At 49.5% G+C, this 18,499-nt stretch overlaps 7 protein-coding genes across 7 annotated transcripts; 4 read left to right on the forward strand and 3 right to left on the reverse strand.

Moving 5' to 3' along the window:
- Nucleotides 1–213: 213 nt before the first annotated feature.
- On the forward strand, nucleotides 214–999 carry FSUBG_9426 (haloacid dehalogenase type II; the record flags this gene model as incomplete). The annotated part of the gene is made up of 1 exon (XM_036687938.1): nucleotides 214–999. One exon carries the CDS (start codon nucleotides 214–216, stop codon nucleotides 997–999), a length of 786 nt encoding a protein of 261 aa, XP_036535084.1.
- Nucleotides 1,000–2,108: 1,109 nt separating this feature from the next.
- Nucleotides 2,109–3,053, forward strand: FSUBG_9427 (cell division control 14; the record flags this gene model as incomplete). The annotated part of the gene is made up of 2 exons (XM_036687939.1): nucleotides 2,109–2,534; nucleotides 2,589–3,053. 2 exons carry the CDS (start codon nucleotides 2,109–2,111, stop codon nucleotides 3,051–3,053), a joined length of 891 nt encoding a protein of 296 aa, XP_036535085.1.
- A 276-nt stretch (nucleotides 3,054–3,329) lies between these two features.
- On the reverse strand, nucleotides 3,330–4,609 carry FSUBG_9428 (uncharacterized protein; the record flags this gene model as incomplete). The annotated part of the gene is made up of 2 exons (XM_036687940.1): nucleotides 3,330–4,384; nucleotides 4,441–4,609. 2 exons carry the CDS (start codon nucleotides 4,607–4,609, stop codon nucleotides 3,330–3,332), a joined length of 1,224 nt encoding a protein of 407 aa, XP_036535086.1.
- Nucleotides 4,610–6,334: 1,725 nt separating this feature from the next.
- On the reverse strand, nucleotides 6,335–8,230 carry FSUBG_9429 (uncharacterized protein; the record flags this gene model as incomplete). Its single annotated transcript, XM_036687941.1, has 2 exons — nucleotides 6,335–6,576; nucleotides 6,631–8,230. The coding sequence occupies 2 exons, from the start codon at nucleotides 8,228–8,230 to the stop codon at nucleotides 6,335–6,337; spliced, it is 1,842 nt and encodes a 613-aa protein (XP_036535087.1).
- Nucleotides 8,231–10,489: 2,259 nt separating this feature from the next.
- Nucleotides 10,490–11,370, forward strand: FSUBG_9430 (MUC1 extracellular alpha-1 4-glucan glucosidase; the record flags this gene model as incomplete). The annotated part of the gene is made up of 2 exons (XM_036687943.1): nucleotides 10,490–10,914; nucleotides 10,971–11,370. 2 exons carry the CDS (start codon nucleotides 10,490–10,492, stop codon nucleotides 11,368–11,370), a joined length of 825 nt encoding a protein of 274 aa, XP_036535088.1.
- Nucleotides 11,371–13,571: 2,201 nt separating this feature from the next.
- Nucleotides 13,572–15,973, forward strand: FSUBG_9431 (RANBPM-like protein; the record flags this gene model as incomplete). Its single annotated transcript, XM_036687944.1, has 5 exons — nucleotides 13,572–14,547; nucleotides 14,801–14,928; nucleotides 14,983–15,229; nucleotides 15,280–15,768; nucleotides 15,822–15,973. The coding sequence occupies 5 exons, from the start codon at nucleotides 13,572–13,574 to the stop codon at nucleotides 15,971–15,973; spliced, it is 1,992 nt and encodes a 663-aa protein (XP_036535089.1).
- Nucleotides 15,974–16,512: 539 nt separating this feature from the next.
- On the reverse strand, nucleotides 16,513–17,496 carry FSUBG_9432 (mitochondrial outer membrane (Sam35); the record flags this gene model as incomplete). Its single annotated transcript, XM_036687945.1, has 3 exons — nucleotides 16,513–16,920; nucleotides 16,970–17,206; nucleotides 17,272–17,496. The coding sequence occupies 3 exons, from the start codon at nucleotides 17,494–17,496 to the stop codon at nucleotides 16,513–16,515; spliced, it is 870 nt and encodes a 289-aa protein (XP_036535090.1).
- Between the last annotated feature and the right edge of the window lie 1,003 nt (nucleotides 17,497–18,499).

An 18,499-nucleotide genomic window follows, 5' to 3' on the forward strand; every position in this document is an offset into this window, starting at 1 on the left:
GCTGGTTGTATGCATCTTTTTAGTACACCAAGTATCGGAACATGCATTTGCCGCCTTTTCACACAATTGTGCATGAAACGCATGAAGCCATATAAGGTAATCAATGATGATTATGTGAGCATCTATCCCCCTCTTTAAGCTCGGAACTTCTTTGTGTCGATCCTCGGCCACCTGCATTATGAACCACCGTCTTTCTAACATTAAGCAATCACCATGGGACGGACAGTAATTGCATTCGACCTGTACGGTACTATTCTCTCCACCGGATCGATAGCAGGAGAGTTGGCAGAACTATACGGGCAAGACAAAGCCCAGTCAATTGCCGCTCTAGCAAGGCGATATCAGCTTGAGTCAACATGGCGCGTGACCAGCATGGGTAAGTTGAGACAAGCCAAAAATGAAGAGCCACCACTGATGATATCTGAAGGCGCTTATCGCACATTTAGTGACTTGACGAGATGGTCATTTCGGCAAGCTACGAAAGAGATTGGTGTTGAGCTTAGTCCTGAGCAGGAAGAGCGTATCATGGATGCATATAACGGCCTAGACACATTCCCAGATGTGGATAGAGCACTTGGAAAGCTGGAAGAACATGTATCCATCGATCCGTACATCTTTTCAAACGGAACCAAGGCCATGATGACATCGTCACTCGATACATGCCCAACTTTGTCAAGAGTGAGCAACATATTTCCCCACGAGAAAGTCGTCAGCATCGATCCTCTCAAAGTGTTCAAGCCGCATCCTCGCACGTATGAGTTCATGGCTGAGACAGCGGGAATGAAGTCTCAGCTTGATAGGGTTTGGCTGGTAAGCTCAAACCCATTCGATGTCACTGGTGCTGTAGCTTTTGGATTCAAGAGTGCATGGATCGACCGTGAAGGAAAAGGCTGGACTGATACACTGGGATGTTCACTGGGACTTCAGCCGACTGTGATAGCGTCTGGTGTGGATGAAGCTGTGCAGGTAATCTTGCGTCAGTCTGAGGAGTTTAAGTAGGACAATGGTGGTTTTATGCCGAATCATAATGACGTTCCTAGTATAACTCCGGTCATCCATCAATTTATACATGAGTTTTCGGGTATGATGCGAGGCTATTCGATCATAGATAGGTATCCTGTAATCATTGAAGTGATGGGTTTGCTGGCTGCAGTGCTGAACTTCTTCATGTGTTCAAACAAGAATCAGCGAGAAACTGTCGATCCTATAGTAAAAGTAAATGAGACCATAATCTAATCGAGGAACCAGCTGGGAGAATATCAAGCTTATCAGCCGAAGTAGATATTAGGCCGAGATCATTTCGAATAACCGTGATAACCTAACCAATACCTACAATTTCCTTGTATATGAGAAGAAACGCATGTGACTTGATGACTTGAGGATTATCCAACGTCCAATATCAGTTATTCGCTTTGGAATCTGATCAATGATCCCCACGAATCCAGATTACTCTCTGAGACCTTTGTTTCCTCGGGGCTTAACTAACTACCAGGTAACTTTAGTGGTTAGCACCGCGTTGCTGTGCAAACAAGTCCATGGGTCTCTGCCTACCAAGCGTTCTAGCATTCCCATCTCGTGGATCAACCATAGGTAGCTACCTACCTATACTCGCACCTGGAGCCCCGATCCTATTCACAATCAAGATTCCGTCTGGACCTACTGGGACATCCCCTTCCCCAACGGCGCAGATGACAGTTGACAGCCCACTTTAGCGTGATCCTAGCTGCATATCCCCTGTAGGCCCCTGTAACCCCGGACCATGCCAGCCCGCTTGTCAGCTGGCGACCCTTAAATCTTGGAATTCCCTAGGCCGTTGCTGTGCCGATAGCTCCACTCCATGGGATTGTTTGGTGACAGCAACCCGACGACGATCATCCATCTTTACACTTCTTTACACTGTTGCTTGGACTCGGTGACTCTCGGCGGTGTGATTGCGATACTCAGTTTCCATTTCTTCTATTCTTCCTGTCACCTTCATCAAATGTTTTCTTAAACACTCTTTTAAAAAGCACCAGCCTCAATCGCATTAAGTCGACACTCTTCAGCTTTTCCATCTTTACCGTCTCCGGCATAACGTTCATTATTGTTCCCCCACGCACAGATACACGATGGAGTCTCTTCTGTCTCTCGCCTTCGATAACCTTTCCTCGTATGACGGACCGAAAGTCCGTAAGGGCCTTCGCCAGGTCGAAGGCCTTCTAGCTCAGATCTGTCTCTCTAAAGCCAACCCTCGAAACGACCGTGCACATCGAAACCGGGATACCGACGATGATGGGAGTGAAGGACCAACACCTTCTCAAAAGGATCTTTCCCAACTTTCCCGAGACCCGGCATTTCGAGAGTTCTTCAAGTTGCAGGAGGGGTTCGAATGGAACGTTGCGATGCGCCTTATCAGCACTCTCGATCGACTTATGGCTAAGGGTGGTGACGGTGGAAACGACTTGTTGATTCTGAGTGCCCTTGACCTCATACAAGGAGTCCTGCTGCTGCATCCTCCCAGCAAGTCTCTCTTTTCCCGAGAACAGAATATGAACGTATGTACACAACGACTAAGCCCACAAATATACCACAAAACTAACACCATGCAGCTCCTCCTTGACCTTCTCGAGCCCTTCAACTGCCCTGCGATCCAATCTGCGACTCTCCTCACTCTCGTCACTGCCCTTATCGAGACCCCAATCAACACCCGTACCTTTGAGAGCCTTGACGGCCTTCTCACTGTCACCTCTCTGTTCAAGTCGCGATCCACCGCCCGTGAGGTCAAGCTGAAGCTCGTTGAGTTCCTCTATTTCTACCTCATGCCTGAGATTCCTTCGATTCCCCGAGCCGATCAGCGCGATAGTGTTCCCGCTATGCTTCAGCGAAGTCCTAGTAAACTTGCAGGTGCCTTTAATGCCGACTCACGTCGCAAGCGTTCCGGCTCTGATCCTGAAGGTGACATCTATCTCACCACGGAGGAGAAGCAGGAGCTGCTTAGCCAGCATCTGAGCAGCGTAGAGGATCTTGTCAAAGACCTTCAAAACTGCGCGCCTTTCGGCGGTGTTGTTTGCTAAATGCTAGTGCAAAGACTGAGGTTGTGATTTAGACTGTTTTCATATTTCCAGGTACATCTCATTCAACGGCGTTGTCAGGACTATTCGGTGGTGCCCTTGACTATACTTTACTTTTTATTTTGGCGCGGAGTTCTGAGGGATAACTTCGGCGCACGTAATCGTTTGTTTGTTGCGCCGGGACTGTTGAATATTTGGATCATCCCTTTGCACGAATGGTCTGGCTAGGCGTTTATAAGTAACAGAAACGAATAGAACGGAACGCATTTCTCCTTTGAATTATTGCTTTTGCTTCGGTGCAACATCCCCCGCTACACTCTGTGGAGGGGTGGGAACGATTGACAAGGGACGGTCTGGAGTTATGGCTGAGTCGTTACCGTACAGTTCGAACCGACCATTTATTGTTTCAGAAAGGGGTGTCTGGTATATACTCGGGCTGGACATGGGTGACAGAAGATCGCTGCCGTCTCTATTTGCAGAGTCGATCTCCACAGGCGTGGCGATATCTCCAGGAGATTGTGCATGCATGGGCACAGCAGCAATTCTTCCAGGTGAGGTGACCCGTGAGCCTGCTGCCTCCGTATATGGTCCTGCTGCTGGGTCTGGTCCAAAGTAGTCCTGGGTCAAGCCTGACCGGGCATGGCTCCCGGATATATCTGTCATGGCATCTCTAGGGGGCGCACTGCCGTCTCCCTCGCCAGATGCTGATGGTCTTGATGCAGTACGCTGGCGTCGCTTGCGCAAACACACCCAAGTCAGCCCGCCAACAATGATACTAGCTCCCACGACGACACCAACGCCAATCCCAGCCTTTGCACCGTCTGACAGACCGCCGCCGCCGCCGCCGCTGTCGTTGTCGTCGACAATCGTGACACCGCTTTCTGTTGGTGTAGCCTGAGCGCAATATCCCTCGCCACTGACCTGGGTGCACTCTTGGTCGTTGTCGCAACAGCCTGCACCATCGGAGCATTTATGCTGAGCGGTCGTGCAGCCCGAGGGAATGGGCGACAGGAGGTCCGTTCTCGAGGCTGGTCTCGTAGAGGCGCAATCGCCACCCGCCCGACACTCAGAGTTGTAGCCGCAGCAGTTTCCACCAAGGCTACTTGGGCAAAGGTAAAGACTCGTCCTGGGACACTTGCGATCGCAGCAACCCTCTTGCGCAGTGGTAGTCCCACTCCTTGTGACGGTGCGGGTACAGAAATAAGCATTCGAACTACATGGCGAATCGCTGGAGCAGTTGGAGCCTATAGGGCAGCATTTCGGGTCGCCTTTTCGGTTGACGTAGCAGTAAGAGTCGTTGTCGCAACAATCATCTGGAAATCCAATCTCTAGACCTGTGGCATTAATGAGTTTGGTGTCCGAGAGCATGATCACATCCACATGGACCTACAGTTGTGATGATCCGAACCACAGTCTTCTGCGCGTTTTGCCAAAGGAAATGCACGATCGATAAAGAAACGCGGCATCAGGTCGCCAGGAGCCGCTTGGAGTGCCTCATACTGTCGTGGGTTGTGCGCAACGGCAAGAGGGACAAAGACGAGACAACTGAGAAGCTTCATGATGAGAGCGACACAAGGGAGAGTGACGGAAGATTCAACAAAGCGCAGAATTCATCGTCGCATCTCCTGTGAAACTTATTTTATCTCACAGTTAAAATGATCAGAAGCCGGAAATCGATGAGCGCCGTTGAACAAAGAAAAAGAATATGATGGGAGCCAAGACTCAAGAGAGGTCTATGCATGTAAGACTCGATTCAGCCCGCCCTACCATATCGGATGCAAGGCTATCATTGGCCTGCTGTTCAATGTACCTCAGGTTCATTTCCAATTTCTCATTCATTTCTGGAGCTGTTAAGGAAACGGTTGACCACAACGTGTCAGAGAACCGTTACAATGGGGCTGAAGGCACAAGTGCTTACATGAAATGGCCCAACGTGGTATAAAACCCGCAACGGTCAGTCCAGGCTGGGATGTTTACTGGAGAATTAAATTTGATATGTTATATCAATGAACATCTAGACTCATTGAGAATGGGGACTCAAAACATAGAAATCTAAATTTCATGATGGCGGTCAAATGGGAGGATATTTTTTAAGCAGTATCAGCTGTGACTGCAGTTGAGTATGATGAACAAGAAGCATGTATGCATGTTATTTTGAGTCTCTCTAATCCCTGTATCTTAGCTGCATCCCAAATCTCACAAGGAGGATCTTTTGTAAACAGAACAGACTAATACAGATATACCAGCGAGTTTCTGCTGCGCAAGTCTGACAAAGAATCAAACGCCCATTGTGAACGTGCGTTCACAAGGGACAAAACCCTGCAACGACGAAAAACGCTATTATACATTGGTTCGGTCCAAAGAAGAATGACTAAGGATGCCCTGCTTAGGTAGTATACATATATTCCGCGACTAAGCCGATATGCATATGTCCATTGTTTCGGAAAAGAGCATGAGCTCACATCCTTTTCACATTTACGAATAGGCAGCTTATCAAGTACGGCCTATACCTTCACTGTACACTTACTCGTTAAGAATCTGGATTACATCTCCGGTTTCTATCTTGAGGCCGTATTACATGGACCCTGGATCGATTTCCTTAGTGATTAAGACGACTCTTCATACCACCTGAAAATAGACTACAGAAACACACTCTGTTTCTGTGGCTCGTGGCAAATACTCTGGTATTGTGAGGCCATTTCTGCTTCCTAAAATCGGTTTATTTGATACTGACAGGAGAGAAACTTTCATATATTATAGCGGCTTCCTTCTTGACGACTAAAATCATTCCACCAGATATCCAAACCCCCCTACACTATTGATCAAACCCACATCAACTTTTTTTCTTCTTCTAATTATGAATAAAAGTTCAGACAATGCTCCCATACTTACTGAGTGGGAAATGGAGATGCTGAACATTACTCGTTGAGTTGTTGGATGACAGCGAGGAGTTGGCAATAATGATAATCCGTAGCATCATCAGCTTCGTAGTCTTACGTGACGAGAATGTCTATGTACAACTACAGCTTGCCTTTGGCCTGGGCTACCCCTTTTCCGGGGTTCAAAAGTTGATCGAGTGTAGTATTCGCAGGGCTGTGGATAGTTACGTGCTATTGCTTTTTAAACGACACGGTACTGTGAGTGAAACAGGAATTAATTCTCATTTATATGACAAGCGTACCAAAAGGGGAATCCAGCATAAATTCATAGTGATCATTCTAAAACATCCAAACCCAAACATTATTAAGGCGCTTAACTCCAGAGCAGATCATGCATATCTGCATCTATGCTCTCTCTGCCAGACTAGCTGACGACCTCGGAATTGTTCTGAATCCACTGTTTGGTGTTGCACGGAACGTCCCATTGATACCTTCAGCATCATGAGATGAAGGTGAAGAAAGAGACAGAGCCTCTTGGCTGGGGTCAGGGGTTGTCATGACGGCAACAGGGCTCAAACTGATGGTGGTTGTCGTTGTGGTCAAAATGGCTGTAGTCTCTAACGCGAGAGGAGTTCCTCTAAGAGTTTCTATCAAATGATCAGTGGAGTTCTCCAATCCGGCCTGGTTATGGATGATCGTACCTGGTGTGCTTCCTTCATTGACACTCTCCTCCAAAGCAAGCTTTCCATCTTTGTTGAACGCTGCATTCGTGCCTGCGTCTTCGTCTTCCTTGAAAACATGGCCAGGGGCCTTCAATGGTGCAGTTGGTTGATTTGCATTAACAAACTCTGTGCGTACAGTAGTTGCGAGGATGGTTGAAGACCTTGTAAGGACTGATGTGAAAACGAGAGTTCTAAGGCTTAACGCTGTCGGCCCAGGGCTATAAACAGCAGATGGATTTGAGAATAGGGTTGGTGCTGCAAGCTGCTGAGAGTCTCCAGTGTTGATGTCCGGGGTGGAGGTGGCTTCTGTCTCTAGCGCTGGAGCCGCTCCCTCGGCCTTGGCAGTTGCGGGAGAGTCTTTCGTTATCTGTGTCCCGGATTCCGTTGCAGAAGCTTTGGAAGGATCTGCTTCTGGAGTAGGTACGAGGACGACAGTTATCGTGGTATCTTGTGCTTGCTCGCTCGCGGATTCGATCCTACTACCTGGTGTGCAGTTAGGTTTTCGACGTATGAGGGGTAGATCACTTACTTCGTCAACACACTCATCATCTTTGGCACCGGATGGCGTCTGAGTCTCCTTGTTTGCTGAAGTACTAGTCTGCCCGCCAAAGCTGATATTAGCCGTGACCGTCTGGACAACGTCATCGGGATTCTCAACAAATGCACCCCCAGGCGCAGTACTGGTAGCCTCAGTAACCTGCTTGGCAGATGAGATACTAGAATCTTTGGCCTTTCCTTCCTCTGTTGGTTCGACATCTTGTGCTGTCCTAAGTTGTGTTCCCGTCGAAGCCTGAACCTCACCAGTCGGTTGAGCGACAGCATTCTTGGGACGACCACCTGATTCCACGACGTCACCCTTTCCAGAAGCATTTGCAACCTCAGGCAGGGTCACGACAGCGCTGTTGCCAGACAGCCTTTCAGCTTCAGGCTCGCTAGACGGATCAGTAGATTCGCCCTTTGCTGTCTGGGTGGGATTTGCAGCAGGCTGCGCCAGCTCAGTCTTTGCTTGCCTGTCGGTATCTATCTGCGATGCATCTAGTTGAGCCGAAGCGCCCGGAGCCTGAGGCCCGACAACGGGAGCAACGCCAGGTTCAGGAACATCAGCTTTGCCAGAGGGGGCAGGCTCTTCAGACTGTTCGCCACCAGTAGACTCATTAGAAGAACCTGCAGGTAATTGATCGGACTGACCAGACTGGCCTCCTGACGAAGTGCCTGTCTCTAGAGTAGGCTGTTTGTCCGTTGCACCAGATGGCATCATGTTGTTCACCTGCTCATGGAGTTTGTTGATCTGATCCAGAAGTTCCTGAAGAGCTTCTTCGGTAACCTCAACCATGTCGCCCTGGTCTTCAACCAATCGCTTCACAAGGCCGATAGTTTGGTGAAGTTTATGACCATGGTGCGATTCCCCAGGAAGCTCCTTAAAAGGCACCACCTTGAAAGATCGAGCCACTGGTTCACTGAAGACTACGCCTGGCAGTCTGAACGAAGCTTTGAGACGAGGGAGTAGGGCCGCATGGGTGAAAGGGGTGGGTAGGAAGAGACATGGTAGGAGGCAGAGAAGAATGTATAATCGAATCATTATGTCGACTTGGTGATGAAAAAGAATTGAATAAACAATGTGTGATGTTCTCCAGTTCATTGCTGGCCGACAGGTTGCCATGATATATCTTTTGTCACGGGCTTCAGGTTGTAGGGGAGCAACACATTCCAACTATCGTGATAGCAACGCTTGCCACGGATGGTGTCTCAGTCTCGGGTGGGCATACAATGAATGGATCAACACTTGTTGTTTCACCGCGGGCCAAGGAAGCCTTTCATTCCTGTAGCGAGTAGGCAATTTAGGCAGTACTACCTACGCTTAGTTTTCTTTGTAGACACGTCGAATGAATCATAGGTATGGAGAGTCATGTAGCATAGTGATACGCTGAAGCAGGTATTCTTGATATTGTTGCCGAGTGCAGCCTGTCCGCCATGTTGATCGCTGCGGTGAATCGAGGCGATGCCCAGTGGAATCTCTCTGGTGCATCATGGATGACGGAAGTCAGAACTGGACACAGGATTTGTTTGGCGGAGTCGGGACGACACTTGGGTTTTGGTCAGGTAATTTCTCGGTCGGGATTCTTCGATTACCCAGGCTTGCCAGGCACCAAAATTAGGACTAATGGATCTCGGTTGTACCGGAGTTGGTAATAATCGCAGGTGATAATTGTAACCACGCGATGTGGCATTTGGAGGAGAAAGTTTGGGTAGAGAAACCCAAAGCTTTACAGGTAAACATTGATCGAAATTCAATGTTACCTTATTCGTGTCTGCGAGGATCGTGATGTATTTGATGATTAATTGCACAAGATAAAATTTCCAGAGACTTGACCGACCGTTGGGTATCAGACCTGAATTCGCAGGCTGGGAGAGTAAGGAAAACTCAAGACAAAAGGCTTAGGTGACTTGGTATAAATTTAGGATACCTTTTGCCTTGTTTCAAGGTCCGATGTTCTCTTGCTCACCGAGGACAGGCTAGAGAATTCCGAGCGACAGATGAAAAGCAATGCCAAGTTATTCTGCAGGTGTATTGAATCGTAGTTCCGCCACCCTGATTATTGCAGGGGCTTGCTGAGTGATAATGAGACTCTGAGAGGACCCCATTTCTTGCTTGTTTTCCACCGTCATCGCGGGCTAAGGGAGGGCTATCACGAAAATGTGACTGAATGAGGGGGGTAAAAAGGGTCAGATGGAAGTTACAGTATTCTCCGAGTTGGCTGAGGTGCATTTTGTTGGCATCGTCGATATTTTAATATATGTGAATATTGATCAGGGTCATGGTGACCATTACAGAGCATCGCAACATGAAGCCGTGAAAAATCTTGTTTATATTCGGCGATCAAATGGCTATTGACAAGGCGAGGCAAAGGAATCCGTGCCTCTTTGGCGATTAAAACACGTGGTGACCATTGCTGATGGATTGCAGGGACACTTCGGGGGTTCAAGGCGATGAAGTGACCGTGGGAGCTCGATTGAAACGAGCTTTTGGTCGCTGAGATCGCTCAGTCGCCTAGGAGGAGTGGAATAACAATAGAATTTGAGGCGCTGCTTTGAGAGACATTAGAGACATACCAGGGCCTTGATTGGCTGGAAAGAAGCGGTACCCCTGCCATGCGGCAGAAGTGGTACTAAGCCCAATCAGGCAACGGAGGAGACGGGCTGGACCTGGGCCTGAAATCCCCAAGTTTTATTCCTCTGCCACTGCCACTTGCTCTCGCTCCTGCTGCTCTGCGTGTGAAGAAACGCGGGAAATCAAACCAACCCAACCCAACCGATTTTTCCTCTCCTTGTGCGCCGCCTTCGGCCCCAGCACCAGAATCCAAAATGACAACAATACCAAGACCCCAACCTCACAGAACAAGGCTTTTGCCCTCTGTTCCATTACTTTCATTTCCACTTTTCACCACCGCAAACCCATCATCACCACCCTGAAATCAATCCTGACCCGGCACCAGCCAGGCTGAATGACAAACCGACCTGACCTGTCTGTGATCGCAACTCAGCTCCTCCTAATAAATCTCCCACTACTACTAAGACTCGCTCCACGCAAGCCCCAAAAGCCCACCACCCCTGACCACGTCTTGTCCACCACGGGATCACCACCGGGTCTTTGGTTATTTGCCGCCTCTCCCGTCACCAGTCCATTCTCAAATCCTGCTCCTTTCCCTAACCTTCTTCCACTATCCTTCGCCGCTTGCAAACATCATCAATCAGCACCACACATCACCTTTTCCGTTAGACAACCCTTCCTAGACTATAGCATCACCAGCTCTTTGTAACATCGAACTCTCTCAACACCATGGCTCCTCCAGTCAAGTCCGCCGACGCGCGACGCAAATCCAGCACCAAGGTCAGCTTGATTGTTACTCGCAAGGTGTCGCCCGACAAGCTGCGTGCTCTGCTCGCGCCCGACTCTATCAAGGAAGAATCTCCCTCCAAGGATATGAAAGCCAACGCCGACTCACCTACCGATGCTGTGTCCGCTTCTGGCTCGCAACCACCAGCCAGCAATACGAATGGCGACAATGCTTCGGACTCCAACGCCGCTACTCCTGCTCCTGACGCAACTCCCGCCGACGGGACACCGGCCCCTTCGGCTATGGGACCGCCTACTGATGGGCTGAAGAAGAAGGGCGTCAAGCGATCTGCTGCTGGCGCCAACGGTACAATAGATGGTATCCCCAAGCCTCGAGGAAAGCCTGGCCCCAAGAAGAAGCCCCGCCTGTAAGTTTCTGCAACCTCCATACATATTTGAACATTGGACTGACCACTACTCCCAGGGAGGACGGAACGATCGATCATTCAGGTTCTAAGCCTGCCGGAGGTCACAAGCTTGGGCCCAAAGCGAATCAAGGAGCTATCAACGCCGGACTTCGCGCTCTCGATCGCTCAGGCAAACCCTGTCGCCGATGGGCCAAGGGAGGATTCCAACTCAAGAGCTTTACCGGTGTGGCATGGGAGATCCCTCGCTGGGTGGCACCTCAAAAGAAGGCCCCCGAATCCAGCGCTGAGGATTCTACTGCTGCATCGGCCGAGGGCAGTAGCAAGGAGAACAAAGAGAACGGCCACGAGAGCAACAGTGCTAGCAATAGCAATACTGCTAACGACGTGGAGATGCAAAGTGCGCCCAGTAATCACGCCTCCTCACCAGCACCTCTTGCTATCGCCGCTGCTTCATAAACACTCGCCCTACGATGCTACCTATTTTTCTTTTCATTTTGCTTCGATACCAGACAATGTTTTAGCGCAAGATACTACGGGCGTTCTAGGTTGGCAGGCAACTCACCCTTGGCCTGCCAGTGAGGCTGAGATGCTCTCATACCGAGCATGACCGTTCATTCATTCGGAATATTTTTATGTTTTTCAAGAAAGCGACGCTGGTGTCGCCGGGCGTTAAGGAACAGCGAAGATGGAACGCTGTGGAAAAGGATTGGCATTAAACCGTACCAGGGCTGGCGGAGCATATATTGATGTACAATTACTGTTATGATGGGGCAATGTTAGATATACTCTGTTAATTCTCTGAAATGAGCAGTCAAATATTTATTCTTGAAGGATATATCGTATTGATGTTATCTATCATTCTGCCATCCATGCGCCCGTAGCTTGGACGACGGGCGCTAATCCGCTGTTTGCTGCGAACATTGTTTTGTCGCAGCCTACCTAGGTACTAAGGCAGGTAGTGTCGATAATTCCAGTCATTAATGGCTCACCCCTTGAGATCACGCGCCACGTAAGTCTGAAAGAAACTGTCGCAGATGCCATCTCGCGATAACTCCAAGTAGACGTGGCAGAAAGCTCTTCATGTCAAAACTGATTCCCTAAGCGTTCTTATCAGGTAAGATGAATGATCGCAATGTCAGAGCCAAAGTCACATGTCTTCACTTTATCGCCTGTTTCGACGAGGAATGACCTCTAACCTGAGGTAATTCTCAAATCCAGCGGTCGGGGAAGAGTTTTCGGGGGTTGAGATGGCCCAATGGCCAGACTGTGGATACACTTTGGTTCGTCTTTCTCATCGGGGTCATGTCTTGATGTTGTGGTGTGGTCGCAGGGAGCTCGCAAAGCTTAGTCATCGACACGAGAGCCGTCCCGTGACTTTCATACCCGCCGTTTACAGTAGGGGATGGAAGTTTAACTGTATCGCCCTGAATCTTGATTGATATTTGGTTTATTGTGCTTTGAATGGTTTGCTTTTAATCGGGGGGTCTTGCTTTTAGGGATGAATGATGCCTGGAGGGGCTTGAGTGAACAGGTTTGAAACCGAAACCCAAACCAACCTGGAATATCCATATCGAGATGGAGATGCTCATTGGAGGTACCAGAATAAGTCAGCAAATAACCTCGCCAACTTATAAGCGAGGAAACCTCATCTGGTTTCTGCACCAGGGCAGTGTTGGTCTGGCTATTGTTACTGTCATCACTCGAATGTTTCTTTTCAGACCACGAGAAGGACCCGAAAGAAACAGGCTCAGGGCCATGTGCTATCGTCTATTATTACGCCTCAGCTTTTGGCCATTTTGGGGCGATTCCATTAGCATGGGGACCTGGAGCAATGCAGCCCGCGCAGATTAGTAGCAAGGGTCCGGCACGGCAGCGGGGAAGCTGGGCCTCCACTGTTAAGCTGATGCAGCTGTTTGCTAGGTGAAAGCTTAACAGACAAGGTCAAGTCAGGTCAGGCCAGGCAGGAGGTGTTAAAGACTAAACCCGCTGGGGCAGAAGAGTGCCTCGTGAGTCGTGATAGATAGCGCAAGCTGGTAGCCATGATGAGTGATGTGATACGTACAGTATCAGTATCGGCTTTTCTCGTCAGGCCAGACTCGATTCATGTTGCCTACTAAACCAACGATGGTTAATTGACGAGTCATTCTTACTTCAGATACATCCGCATCTTTAATTTTCTTCCTCTTCTTTGAACCTGCGTCTCTATAGCTACTGGAAGTTAGCGAGTGGTAACGGTGACGCGCTGTTGTTCTGACGGGAACCACCTCCACCTCTACCCGCCCCGTCCATCACCATCACCATCGCCATCCCCTCGTCTTCTCCTACACCAACCCACCGCTATAGTACACAAGTCGACTTGTTCTCCCAACTGCAAGATCACTTGAGTCTATTGCTCTCCTTTATTTCTTTCGCTTTCTGCTCCGCTTTGTCAGCCTTGCCGGTAATTGTCGACGCATCCGAAGCTTGTGCTACCACCTTCCATACGGCTGTTACGACTGTTTCCGACTACGCTATAACTCACCCCCACTACAAGCCTACGCTGGAACTCATCCTAGGGCTTCACCTGGCAGGTAACTCACCTGCCTTTGCTGTTGGGTGTCTTACTCCAAGGTACCTTAGCTGACAGCTGGGCTGTTTCGTTTCTACTTGTCGTGGACATGGCAAGTCCCCTTCACCAAGCTTCTCGCCCGTCTGCTCGTCCCGAACCAGCTTCGCCATCCACTCGCCACGCTCATTTCTCTCCTCCGCATAACTCGTCTATCGCCAATACTCCCAACTTTTATACACATCCTGCCCGTACTTCGATATTCAGTGCATCCGGCGAGCTCAACCTTCTGGGCTCCGAACCGACGGATACCATCATGGAAACTGTTGGGATTGAGACGAACGCTCGGAGAACTGGTCTGCCGTCCTTCTCACGAGCCTTTAACATGCTGGTGGAATCCGGGGCAGTCGATAATAAGTCCAAGAACGAGCACGAGACTTTCTTTATCCCCTCTTATCTTGAGAACTCGACATACGTTCAGAAGCTCCAAGAGGCACACCAAGCTAAAGTTCAGTCCCGCCGCGATTCGGCTCCAACGAATGGTTTATCCCAGCACTCCGCTACGTTCAATCAGCATCCTCTACCCCCGGGCTCGCATCGAGGCATGTCACATACTGTTATAGAGCGCCCCCCGGCCTTTGAGGAGGACGATGACCTTGCACCTTTGCCAACAAAATGGAACAAGGATGATCAGTGGGGGGGTATTGAGATCCAGGCTGACGGCTATACTGTGAAGTACATCGGACCTAAAAATCAACACGACCAAGACCACATGGCTTGTGCAGTGCGCGCCGACCACTACATGCCCCCTCAGTGCGGAATTTATTACTTTGAGGTGCAAATAGCAACAGCTAAACGTGACGATGCGACTATAGGTATCGGGTTTGCTACCAAAAACGTCAATTTGTCACGGCCTATTGGCTGGGAACCCGAGGCCTGGGGCTATCACGGCGACGACGGGCGATGTTTCACAGGATCAAATATAGGAAGACACTACGGCCCCGGATACAACGCATATGACGTGATTGGATGTGGTGTGAATTTCAGGGACAACACCGCCTTCTTCACCAAAAATGGAGTTAAGCTGAGTATGTGTATGCACACCAACAGCCCGGAGAACTAAGAAAACTTGGGGCCTCTATCCCTGGGGCGAAGAGACTAGCCTAAAGGCCTCTCAAACCCAACCTAAATTTATATAACTTGGGATTGCCATCATCCCAAGTAATGAGCATCTAAGTTTGCACTGGACTTACTCAAATCTCTTATTACCCAGGATAGGGGTCCTCAGTTTTCTTGCTCCCTTCGGCAGGCCATCTTGCGTCCTTCGCTAACAAGCAATAGTCACGGCATTCAACGATGTCAACAGAGGTAGGCTCTACCCAGCGATTAGCCTCAAGAAGCCCGGCGAGTCCATCCGAGTCAATTTTGGACAAAGCCCTTTTGTGTATAACATCGACGATATGATGCGGGTAGGCCTGTGTAACACCCACACATAACATGATGTATAATTAATTCCGTTTTAGGAAGAGCGTGACAGAGTGCAGAAAGATATTCAAGCTACAGACACATCAAGTCTCGTTCCAAACATGAGCGAAACCGATGTAATCCAGGCACTTGTTCTTCAGTTCCTCCAACATGATGGCTACGTGGGTACAGCTCGGGCTTTCGCAGAAGACATGAAGAAGCAAAAAGAAGCTCTAAGCCTAGATCCCGGAGTCAAGGTCGACGGTGTTAGTATCAGAGATGACGAAGATGCAAATAATCGCCAACGTAAGATAGCACTTTCTTGTTGCCTTGTCCTACTTCTGACCACGACACAGGGATCCGGCGTGCAATCCTCGAAGGGGATATTGACAGGGCGCTCAAGTACACGAATGCATACTATCCTCATGTTTTGAAGGATAACGAACAAGTCTATTTCAGATTGCAATGTCGCAAGTTTATCGAGTTGGTGCGAAAGGCGGCCCAGCTCAACATGCGCAATGAGTCTAAGGGTAATGGGCATATTAACAACCCCGCACCCCAGACGATGGATCTCGATCTTAACGGCAGCGAAAATACTTCAAGGGGTGCCGATGGTAGTGAGAATAAGACAGTGATTGCAGAGCTTGAGCGCAATATGCTGGAATACGGACGGACACTCCAGGAACAATATGTCAATGACCCACGTGTGGAAGTCAGCAAGGCACTTACTGAGATTTGGGCATTGTTGGCGTATGAAAACCCACTCAAGGTGCCTCAAGTCAGCCACCTCTTGGATAGAAACGGTAGAGTTACTGTTGCGGAGGAACTAAACTCGGCCATTCTACGTAAGTCGAACAAAGGAACATATCAGTTGTTGACAATACTGACGAACAAGCAGTATCCCTCGGCAAATCGTCTCGGGCAGCACTAGAGAAAGTCTATGCTCAGACCAGCGTGCTTCTTGAAGACCTTCGCCAAGACGGTGGCGAGGGAGCATTTGCTTCAGTGAATGATGTCTTGAGGGGAATCCCACAGCCTCCACAACACTGATTTCCGCGCCGCCGACATGTCTGCTTTTGCCTCATTGTCGGCTTGCATTCTCTGGATTTATGGTCATCGGCGTTCCAACGGGTAATGCTACGAGTATGGAGTTTCTCTTGCTTTCTGTTTCTGTTCACTTCTTACCACACGAGCCTGTAAGATAATGTGCTCGTTTGAGAGTGGCACTTTGTCGATACAACGCATTTCGTACGGAGGTTCTGTGTCCCTAATGAACTCTTATAGACAGGTGAAGAGATTGGGGATGGCTTCATGGATAATAGGTCAACAACTCCCCTCTTGCAGGCAAAGAACGGCGGGTTGTACAATGCCCGGCACATAGATAAGACCAATGTCGACGATCAGTGGTAAATCGATTTTCAGCATATTCCTCCAGGCACCGGATTCTGAGCTGGCTGCTTGGCCGCATCTATTTTCCCTTGCCAGGTCCTTTGTGATATATATAGTACATATTTATACAGCGCGTGTCTCGCCTTCTCTACGACGATGGGATGAAACTATCCTCCTGGATAATGGGCATCCTGATATATTCACAATGTGCCCATCCCCCAGCACTTTTTGTATAGCCGTTCCTTGTGCCTCTTCAGATTATCCAGTCCTCCCAAACACTGACTCAATGACTTGTCCTGCCAAGCAAGAGCGTTATCGTCTATCAGATAGATGTATGCAAACACATCAGCATCAAACGAGCCCGGCCCATCAGCACCAAAGAACCATGTATCCTCTCCTAGTAGGGATGATAGTGCTCGCATGGCAGTTGTGGCGTCAGCTAGAAGTTGTGACGGCGAGATCGTCGCGCGTCGTGTTGTCTTGAGTATTTCGGAAGTGGCCGCGGCGTGGAGTGTCTGGTGGAGAGGCGCGCGAAGGAGCATCGATGAAGGAAGATAGAGGCTTTTGAGGAGAGGGTCATTAGCGGGTAGGAGGTAGAGAACATATAGCTATACCATATTAGCATGCATTCCAATTATATGACGGGGATTTACATACCCAAGCTGGTCGGATATTTTGTGTCAGGAGAGCTTGGTAGGCTTCAAGGCGGGGTGATGTGATGCTTGATAGCTCATGAACGGCGTGCTCGCGCACGTATTTGTGAATCTTTTCGCCAGTCAGGGGTTTCGAAGCTTGCGATGCCGGTGTCAGGAGAAAGGGTAATGCGCCTGAGGGCGAAGCGTGGTTATTCGAAGGTACGATATCGAAGTCAATACCAGCGATTCTCAACACAGTCTGTCGAGATAGCATTAGCACAATGCTTCCTTCTATCGACTCGTGCCCCTCGACTATAAACACACCTGCCACTTCAGACATGAAGGGTTATAGCTCGGCTTCCCTGCCAAAGCATCTTCATTTGCCACAAAAACATATAGGGCCGGTCGTTGGCGCACGCTGGCGGGGGACCTTGCGGGAAGGTCTTCGGGGCTGTATACGTGAAGGGGAAAGTGGTTGAACAGGTTTCGAATGGGGCCCGGGACGACAAACCAGCGATTCGGTTGTGGAGAGTCGACGGTAGACGTCATGGCGAATCCGGGGCTGTTGGCCGTGTCTCAATGGGCTTTGTGTTTTTTTGTTGTTGGAGGTTGAGGCCGGAGGACGGATCGGCGCGGCGGGCAAAACCCCGGATCGGGAGTACGTATCTTTCCCCGGGAGAGCATGGCAAAGGCCGGGGAAGACGGAGGAAATGATCAAACAATGGACAGGGAAGAACCAATAAACAGGTTCTCTTCCTCATTTGCGGTCGAAGATAACCTCATAACCTTATAACCGCTTGGGGTTGCTTATTCACTTGTCAAGTTGAACCATGATGCAAACTGGCAGTGTCAAGCACCCCGTTATGTCATGATATTCGACGTAGGATGAAGATCCCGTACACGATTCATGAGCTTGCGTCAAATTGCGGCATCATTCAAAGACTGAGGTCTCAACAGCGGCTGCAATATCCTTTAACCCGCTTGAGGCGGCTTGTAGAAGCGCTTCGGACACTGCACCTCTTGAGGTAGTCGTAGTACCTAGTTAGGTGGTCAACTACGGTTCAATACTGGCTCCGCAAGAGCGGTTCTACTCCGTATGTATCAAGGGTTTGAGATATCCACCTCGACACTAACGTTGAATTCTGGCCTAACGTTTTATGATCGCAGGCCAGACCTGACGGATCAGAGGCCCGAGGCAGGGCAGACGAAGCGGTAGCATCGGCGAATGATGTCCGACAGAGCCGCGCAAAATGGAGAATTGGTTCATAGTGGGCAGATTCTCCAGCGTCCCTGTCGTTGTCGTGATTTCTCTGGTTCCAACTACACAATAGGGGAAAGTTCGGGATCTCCACTCAAAGAGCCAAGCGCACCAACTGAAAACCCAATTCCGAAAGAACCCGGGCTTGAGCTAGACTGTAGTGGTTCTGACACGGACCCTTATCTCGGACTGAGGCTCGCTAAAGAGTAGGGTCATGAGAGACTCAATTGTGAGTAATTATTCTCAAGCTGTTTTGGTGTTGGGCAGATAATTGCAGATAGGCTGAACGGGCCG

This window comes from Fusarium subglutinans (assembly GCF_013396075.1).
Source record: "Fusarium subglutinans strain NRRL 66333 chromosome Unknown NRRL66333_c0000146, whole genome shotgun sequence".
Taxonomy (NCBI): Eukaryota; Fungi; Ascomycota; class Sordariomycetes; order Hypocreales; family Nectriaceae; genus Fusarium; species Fusarium subglutinans.